General features: G+C 34.7%; 1 protein-coding gene across 3 annotated transcripts in view; it reads right to left on the bottom strand.

Annotated features, from left to right (window-relative positions):
* Positions 1–4,511: 4,511 nt before the first annotated feature.
* The window catches only part of DIAPH2 (diaphanous related formin 2), a 291,784-nt gene continuing 286,503 nt past the window's right edge, over positions 4,512–9,792 (bottom strand). For all 3 annotated transcript variants that reach the window (XM_064518290.1, XM_064518291.1, XM_064518292.1), the window contains one exon: positions 4,512–9,222. In XM_064518290.1, the coding sequence (XP_064374360.1) occupies positions 9,158–9,222 (65 nt within the window). In that variant the 3' untranslated portion in view covers positions 4,512–9,157. The remainder of the gene's footprint in view (positions 9,223–9,792) is intronic.

Genomic DNA, 9,792 nt, shown 5'->3' with positions numbered 1-9,792 from the left:
TTTTTTCTTTCGATTGCAATTGAGTGTTCAGAATTCTCAGGCTGTTAATGCTGAGAAACTGAAAAGAGGTTTGCAGAATGACTACAGAAATCTGCTAAGGTATTACCTAAGAGAGGGAAAACAAAATGGATTTGGACAGCTTCATCCAGCCAGCGCAAGGAACAATTTATTTGCCAACCTTTCAAAAATCAAGCATAATGGCATAATCTTCTGCAAGCTTTATTAATTTATCTTTAGTTTAGAATTAAGGAAATGAAAGTAAGAGATTAAATTGCTTGCTCTAGGTTAGCAGATGGGTCAGGAATAGAATTGAGGGACCATGACCACCAATCCTGCACCGTACACACGAACAGAGCACTCGTGCTTTGCACAGAATTCCTCCACGCTGTACAAGCGTGGTTAAAAATCAGAGCTTGCATTTTTTTATTTTTAAAAACTGTTCTTAGCCTTTACAGCCTACAGCCTTTACAGAGAGAACTGCAACATGTAATGTACATGAGACATCTAATAAACTAACGCAGCAATGCCTGCCTCAGCCCGCAGAGGAGTCAACAGCACCTTATTTCTCAGGCAGCATCCAAGACGCCGGAGAGTGTTCCGTTCCCCCCGTCTTGTCTTCCTGCCCTGCTGTTCACTGGCCTACAGCTGCATCTTGCTTTCTAAAATTCCTTTCCAAGACCTGTCAGTCCCAAAGCAATGCATGCCTTCTGCCCCACTCCAGCAGCAGACAACAGGCCTTCCCAGAAGCCCATCGGGACAAGCAGATCCACTGTCTGCCAAAGCCACTGTGGCAGGGGCCCGGTGTCCGTGCTGGCCCGCTGCGGGTGAGCACCAGCCATGAGGGCCCTTCCTTGGTCCCACCAGGTTAACAGGCATAATAGAGTAATAGAAGCATCCCTGCTCTCCTGATGGGCAATCTTCTTTTCACATCCTTCGCGTTCACCAGTTGTATATTCTTCCTGTGTTTCTCAGCTGTAATAATTAAATGACTGTTGCTGATTGGATTTTACTGCTTTTCATTTGATGGTGAAATGCTTTACATCAAATATCCTTTTCCTCAAAAAATGAAAGCTAAGAGGACACAGCTCACAGCATTTCAAATTGTCTTGGATTACTTTCTGAAAAGACAACCGTGTTATCTTGGTTGTAGAAATCACCTAACCCCACCAGCTTACACTTTTCAATTTTACACTTTTTGTAAACGGGGAAAAAACCCCACTTATTTAGACTCAGTGATGCCATAATTACTGACTTATATTACATTACTACTGCTATGCTTTACTCCTAATTGCCAACAATATCCTGTGATGAGCTGAAGTCAGAGTGAAAATCACAATCTCAATCATTATCAGTTTACTCCCATTTTTCTCAAAGCTTGGCAAAAAAGCAATTCAATGGGCAGACTGTTCAGAGCAGCCTAAGTTCCTCTGTGCCCCCATAAACAACACACTCGCAGACTTCTGCAGTTCAGCAGTCTCAAAACCTGATTTTAATTTCAAAACACTAACGATCTGAGCACAACTCTGGACACTGAAATGCAATGGAAAACAGAATCCAGAAAACAGAATTATATTCAGGTGAAACATAAGAAACCTCTTTCATAGTTTTGACTAGCTTATGCTATTTGAAATAAAAAATGACTTCGTTAACATTTGCAAGTACATCTCCTCCTAAGAAAAAGATGCTATGACCTCTTTTAAGACTCATCACCTAGATACAAAATAGATAAGCTATAAAACATAAAATACTGAATTATTCCATTTTCAGTACTGTTTGAATTTCATTAAGTTTTGCTTAAATCACTGCACATTGGAATCAAAACTATAGATTTTCAGAGAAGATTTTAAATAATTTCAGGTAAAATAAATATTACCTTTACACACACATTTTCCTGAGATTAAATTACACTTTTTCTGACTTAACAGAATTTTGAAGAATTTCTAAAAGTAGAATTTTGTTTTGGCCATTCTGTATTACTACAGCTTTCAAAATCCCACAGTCTTCACATAAGTTTTCATGTATGTGTAACAGATCAAATTCAGAATCCATTGATTATGTACATTGCCAGTATGCTTGTATGCAGATTTGTCTGTGTGGCTTCAGATTGGTTTTAGGACTATTCATTATATGTACTGCAAGGGTCTTTTTACAGGTCTGTCAGTACTTTTTGCCTTTTTAATCTCATTTCTCTTCTTGGCAATGATTTCAGTCATTAAGTCTAACTGAGTTTTGGGTTTATTTTGTTTTTTTTTTTTTTTTTTTTTTTTTTTTTCAATCTGCAAATACTGCTGTTCTTTAAGTTGACTGATCCTGAACCACTTAAGTAAAAGGAAACTTTCCTTAAGTAGGTATGGGAACAGGCCATGGTACATTAAAAGGTTATTTCATTAAATTTGCAACTTTTTCACTGTTCATAATATATATAGTTTGGTTAGCACTTATTTTATCTCTTCAAAATAATTCCTTTCCCTTTTTACTACTCCAGCAGCTAAAGAATTTTTGAGAAATTGTGATCATTAGCAATTTCCTCCACAAATGGAATCATCTCCCAAGCTGCTTCAGGGCATCTGCATCACCAAAGTGCTAACACAGTAATAGCCTGATGCGAACCTGTAACTCTACTGACATTGCCAGCCTGATAATTATTCATGAAATTACCTTTGTACTCTAAAAGACTGTTTAAAAACATCAATTTCTGAATATCACAGGAGAAACATCTAGAGGTTAGAGGCCTTGGTATTGGGTTCATGTAATGTCAGTGGAAGAATTAGAATTAGTTAACACCAGATCTGACCATTGCCTTATAGGAATCAGGTTTTATTTCAATTTTTTTCTTAAGGACTCAGGCACTTTGAAAAGAAATAAGCACTTACAGGGGTTTTCAATTAGCTATTCCTCACAGATAATTTCCCCTTAAGACAGAGAGATCAACTATTTCAACTGAAGAAAGATGGGCACATTGCCCTCATGAAAATCTGGCCTGAAGACCTGGCTCTGCTGCTGCTTTCATGGTGAGTACATCTACAATAGTATACTGCAGGCTAATGCAAGCTTGCTCTGCTTGTGCTCTGAGCTGACGGGATGCAAGCCAGTTGAAATCAAAAAGCTGTGTGATTTTGTTAGTGTGGTGCCTGAAATAACATCCCTTGCTTCTCAGATGGGTTTCTTAGGATGGTCTCATTACTGCACTAACACCAATATACAGCTTTCAGTATCTTGGGAGCTGGAGTAAACTAAACTTGCCTTTTCTCACAGTATACAGGCAGAAAAATCCCTTCTTTGGATTTCTCTACTTAATCTTAGTTTTACATCTATAAAAATGGATTAATTATAGTCACTAAGTACTTATCAAATACTTCTGAGCAAATCAATTGAATGTTATAATATTACTAAAGCCCCCTAATATTGACTTCTTTGACAAAATATGAAAAGGCTATTTAGAGAAAATGACTGGAGGAAATAATGGAGAGGAGGAATATAACTTAAAGATACATAAAGTATTCAAATGTAAAAAGTCTGTACATGTGGCAGAGAGCCAGAACTGGCTATGAATCTAAAGTTCACATAGAGGATTTCTTAATTGAGTGTGTGAAGAAGTAACAGAAATGATTACCATTGAGAAAGGTACCGGCTGGTTGTTTCAGCACAAATCCTGCCTGCCAACCTCTCAAAGGAAAATATCTGAGAGGACGATGGGAATTCCAGACTCTCATAGTCTGGAATAGTCAAGAACATTTACCTAAAAACAAGGAATAAGAATATGGTGTATTTTCGGAACAATTAATACATTTGTTTAACAATGACAACCATAGAATTTACATTTATAGCTGACACTTAAAAGTTTTTTTTTTGTTACTTCCATAAGCTAACAAACCTCTATTTTTCATCATATTTAAAATACTGCATTTTAACTGTAGTTCAGCTCATTAAAATAAAACAGGGCCTTCAACCATCCCTTGGGATATCTTCCATATATAAAAAGTTACTTGAGGAATGTGATGTCAACATAGCTGATCATATCTGTTAGGATCCCATTCACTTGGAATCTTTAGCTAGTTACTGCAGAAATTCAATACTATCTTTCTACACTGTTGTGTCAGGTCAGTCTGCTATGGTGACATCATTAAGTTGTTTAACATGCAACAGGCTATTGTAAAGGGAAAAGTCTGTCAAGTTTCTATTCTGATAAGACCATTTTGTGACTGAGTAAAGTAAACAATCTGGAAAATACCAACAATAGCTGTATAGTTAGTTGATTGATCATGTCTATGGCTTAAAAAGCCTATATTACAATCCAGCCATGTAAAATAAATGTCGATCCATTTAATTTGTTTAGTGATTGCCTTTTATTTTCATTTTTGTCAAAAAAACCCACCACTATGACTTAAATAACCTTTAAATTATACATCATTTTTTGGTTATCATATTTTTAAAGACATCTTTTTCCCCAAGTTCAAGTCAAATATAATTATCTGGTGAAAAAAATAAAGATCCAAAAAATATCAGTCAGCTAAAATGGGAAGTAATTTTTGATTTAATCATGTTACATAAGGAAAACAGATTTTTGAGGTGATGATACTCAGTAGGTAACAGTTACTATAAACAAGTAAAACATTGGTTCACAGAACAAAATCATGTTACATATATCTTTATTACAGTTTTCAGAATACATGGATTAACAATGGCCAGGCTGCGATTTCATCAAATTCTTATTTTAAACATAACTTACCAACACAGAGCTGGTTAAATAACAGAAATTTTGAGTTTTGTCACTTTTTTTTTTTTTCCTTTTTTTGGCATCAGGAGTCATATAACTTCCAAATGGGAAACCAAATGGTGCATGTAACAGACCATAACTAAACTGTAATAGATTATTGTTCACATTCTGTGGCATATGTATCACCCCAAACATGCTAAAATAAGTACTGCAAGAACTTTCCCTATTAATATTTTTCTAATGGCATCAGTCAGTGCTTGAGCAACAGCTTGCAGGACTGCAGAATTGAGCAGAAGACTTGCACAACTTCCTTTCTTGTGCACGAAAGCAATGTGTTCTGAAACAGAGACACCTGAAGCTGAGGGATTTGGCTTTAGCTGCTTTGAGGAATTTTTTTTTTTTTACTTCCGTTTTTGTGCATGTGTGGGCGTGAATGTAGATACTGTAGAAGAGGAGATGTGGAGGTTTCTTACAATACTTATTTTAAATTGCAGAATGTGCAAATACATTATGGCACATAAGAGATGTGATACCTTTACACTGCTTTGTCTCTTAGCATTTATTATGCCTGACCTTTCAGCAATTTGAAGACAAACATTAAAGCACAATTCAGCCAAGACTTTGTTTAATGGATAAGAAGCAATTTACATGTACAGATAAGTTTGCTCCCACATAACTATTACCAGCTTTAAATATTTACTAGCTATATAATTCTCCATATAGGAAGTACTAAATTCACCTGTCAAAGCAAGATCCTTTGTGCCTGAGGGATGCAAAAGCCAAACACTGCAAAGTTTTCTTAATGAATGCTACAGACAGGAGGATTTTGACAGCCCAACCTAAATCTCAGCCAGATTCTTAAAGTTCTGCAAACCATTTGTAAATTGTGGGATGACTTTAAAGTAGGCCACTGATGAATTGTGGTCTGGATAGAAACCATGAAAACATTATGGTTTTTGCAGCACTTGTCTGAGGTAGTACATAGACCACACACAAAATGCAAGAACAGACATACATTCATAACTATTTGCATATTATAAAAGGGAACTATGGAAATGTTTGCATTTGTATCTAAGTTTTCAAAAAAGAATAGATAATTTCATATAACATTTTTGATATTTACCACAGTTGCCTAAAGCCAGAACAAATTACGTAATAGTATTTCCAGCAATACTTTTTGAAGTTGTTTGCCAATGCCTTCTGAGGCACTCGTTTTGTTTTGGCTACAGTATCAGTTCAAAATACAGTTAACATTTTTTTTAAAAAAACATCACTTTTGTGTAGGGAAAGGACATTTGCTGAATACCAGACAAACATACATGATATGAATTGTGTTGCACTTGTTTTCTGAGCAAACTGCATAAAACTTGAGCAAATAAAGTCTAGTGTCTTTACATTTCTGATCTGAACAGCCAGTAGTTTTAAGCAACAGAGATATATATTTGTATATGACTTAAACGTTTCATTTCCATGTCAATTGCAAAATTAGTTCAATTCATTTCAAAGGTAACAATATTTTCCTCTTAAAAAACTAAGAAATGTAAACAGTGTAACATCATAAAAAATCTCTTCAGTACTTAAAACTGATAAAATGTGAATGCAAACAGATGTGCTGGTATATTGTTAATGCAATATCTCAGAGGACATATAGTGAAACATAATTAGCAAGAAATTTATGTATGAATTCTCCAGCGATTTACCTTCTGGGATTACCTTGAATACAAATATAATTTAACTGATATATTTCATTTTTTAAAATTAGAAAATAAGGCAAGTGCATTTCTGAAGAAGGTGCTACTCTTCTAGGATACTAGATAAACATGTGACAATTCTGAAAATTATATCAATAATAAAAACATCAAAAATATCTGCAATTTAATATAGACTGAAAAACTATCAAAAGACAAAGTGACCAGCATCAATTTCAGAAAATATTTTAGACTTCATAAATACAAGCACCCTATATTTACATAAATTATCTTCTAAAGTCATTTTCCTTTGAGAGACACTTTCATTCTAACAGATATGCCCATGAAATTATATAAATGTTTCAAATACGCAAAAAAGTAGTAAAATAGAAATATCGAATGATGTTATTATTTTGGATTTGCTTTTTGCTAACATTTGGTTCTTCAGAATCTGTAGTCAGCTCTTACAGAGCTTTTAAAAAATACAACTAATGGAAATGGAAAACTGGTACATTAATAATTACTGCTATGGTATAAAGATTCTAATTTGAGCTGTTGAGTTTTCACATACAAAGATTACACCAGTATTTGTAAATCCCAGCAAAACACTTATTTTAAAAATTGAATTGGAATACACTGTTTCATTGTAGTACAAATTCATATAGTCATTATGCACCTAATCCTTTTACATTAGCTTTGTACATTAAACACATTGTATAACTGTAAATTTAATATTCCAATTTAAAAAGTTATGCTTCGATACAAGGTTGATGTTGAACTTATACAAAACAATACAATTATTTGTATCTCTTCCTGAAAAACTAGGAGACAGAATCCTGTTACATGCAATTTTTTTTTCCCAGAAGTACCACGTAACTCTTACTAAAAGACAGAAAAAAGTCCCAAACAATTTAGGTAGAGTATTAGTTGACAGTACACATTTCACTAGGCTTCAATCACATTCCTATGTCTAGAGATATAGCAATGGGCAAAAACCTTGTTTTCTTTGAAGCCCATGGAATTTTTTTCTTTTATTTCAATAGTAGACTGAAAATGAGCTGTATCTTTTCTTGCAATAATTGGATATTGATCATTAGAGTCTGAAATTATAAGAATTTATCCCAAACTAGTCAGCTAATCTTTACAGTATCTTACTAGAAAAGCAAAAAGAATCTACTGTACAAAGATGCTTGGCTCAAGCAGTAGTGCAAAGTTATACTGCCCCAATATTGAATGCTCCTCTAAAGTTAGCAGTTAGTGCACAAAAAAACAATGTGACACCTTACCTTCCAAACACTGTTTACATAACATTAAAAAAAAAAGTTCCCCATAGCCTCAGGCAATAAAAATATTCATAATAATTCATCAGTCAGTGAAAAGCAATAATTTGAGAACAAGTGCCATCTACTACATCGTATCCTGTTTTTGAAAAGGTTATAGCTGAGCAGCACAGGAGCGGTTCCACTAGACCTCCCACTTAAAGTCTTCCACTCCATGCAGATAAACAGTAAGCCTCTAGCACAAAGGATGGTGAGGACCAACCTAACCACCACCACAGGCTGTATATTCAACTAGAGTCTGGGGGAAATAGGTAATGGCAGTTTACCATTGAGTGGCAGAACATACACGGTGTCTGCTACTAAGCTGACTGCTCACCTGAGGTACTGCGGTGCAGGGGCTGGCACACCACGGAGATTGGAAGGAGATTCCCGAAAAATCGGACTGCTGCAATCATTGTTCACTGCTGCACAGTGCTCCAGGTAGAAAATTTGTTTTTTTATCTGCTTAGCCCTCAGCACTAAAATCCACCAGTAGAGATCCCACTACATATTTTACCTGAGAAACAGAGGAAAAACTCAGAGGCAGTTCTGAATAGATTTATAATGTTGCTTTTCTCTAAAAACTTAAACAAAGGTAAAGTATTTTTAGAGCAATTAAAATAAGGACAATTATATTTTCCCCAAAAATACTTGTATAAAGAATATATTAAGTGCATAATTAGAAAATCCCTCCTAAGATACAGTTAAAAACATATTACGCCCTTGGTATTATTTAACTTTGGTAAAATCCTATGCTCTGATTTATTTTTTTTTAATTTTTTTTTTTTTAGCAGTGATAAATAACTATACATCATCAAATCACCAAAAGTGTAGCTATGTGGTAAATCCTACTTGCAGCCAAACAGCTGAATCCACTAGGCTTTACACTGAGATAAGATTTTCAGCAACCTGACTGGGGCTGTGCATTGCTTTTGCACGGTTACAAAAATGACTCTGATAATACGTATCAGCTCATGTCTGAATTCATTTATATACTAATTTCTTTTCTCCTTTCATGTCCAAATCAGAACTGCAAATGGAGTCATGTCCTTTCCATGACCTGATCCTGTCCACAGCTGTATTATTTCAACAAATTTTTATTTTATTATCCATATAAGACTTCCTAAAACTCCCCAACTCCTTTCAGGTAAACTGCCAGCTTAAAAAAAATAAAAATAAAGTAACATAAGAAAATAAGATAAAGAGCCTGTTGTTTAACACTGTTTACAGATCTTGGTAGTTGGGGTACTAAAATACAGTATGTGTAGTATTTAGTAATAGCTTTAAAAATACATCACATTTATACATCTTTTGATTTAATCAATACCAGTATTCATTTATGATTATTACCAATTTGTTTGTTAAACTGTTTTCAAAGTATACCAATTTTATTGTAAATAAAACAATTCACTAATTCTTTGGCATCAGAGGAATCATACAGCTGTGATCGTTCCATTGTGGCGAGAACGAGACCTTTCCAAAGTTACTCGTCTGTTATCTGTAATACAAAGAGAGAAAAAACAAATCACCATAAGATTTGAAACATGAGTAATGCAATGTCAAGAGGTTTTCAAACAGCCCTGAAAATCATTTCAAATGATATGTAAATAAGTAACTAGGAGACTGGATCAGAGAAGTTTCACACTGCAGCTGCCAGACTGAGTTCAAGAATTCTGCAATCAGCAATAAATTACTTTCTTGATCAGAGAAGCAGGGTGATAAAAGCTTTGGGAGAATCCTGAAACACAGTCCCCTTGGAAATAACACACTAACTAAAATGCTGGGTAAAAATCGTATTTTATAAACAACTTATGTACAGAAGCTCTGGAGAAATGCATTTTAAATTTCATAAGAATGTACTGACCAGTGTGGAGTGAAAAGCCTACCACAAGACACCCTAGATGCAGAAGAGCTCTAAGACTGTTCACTATAATTTGGTACAGAGTTAAAAATAGAACAGTTAAATGAGCCACTTCCTAAGCATTTCCTGATTGTGCAATGTGAACAACTTTTGATATAAAATATTACACAGTAATTATTGCAATGAATAATAAATATGTCTCTCATT

The sequence above is a fragment of the Dromaius novaehollandiae genome, chromosome 11 (assembly GCF_036370855.1).
Source record: "Dromaius novaehollandiae isolate bDroNov1 chromosome 11, bDroNov1.hap1, whole genome shotgun sequence".
Lineage (NCBI taxonomy): Eukaryota > Metazoa > Chordata > Aves > Casuariiformes > Dromaiidae > Dromaius > Dromaius novaehollandiae.
The sequence above is the reverse complement of the archived record's forward strand: the minus strand, read 5'-3'. Positions and strand labels throughout refer to the sequence as shown.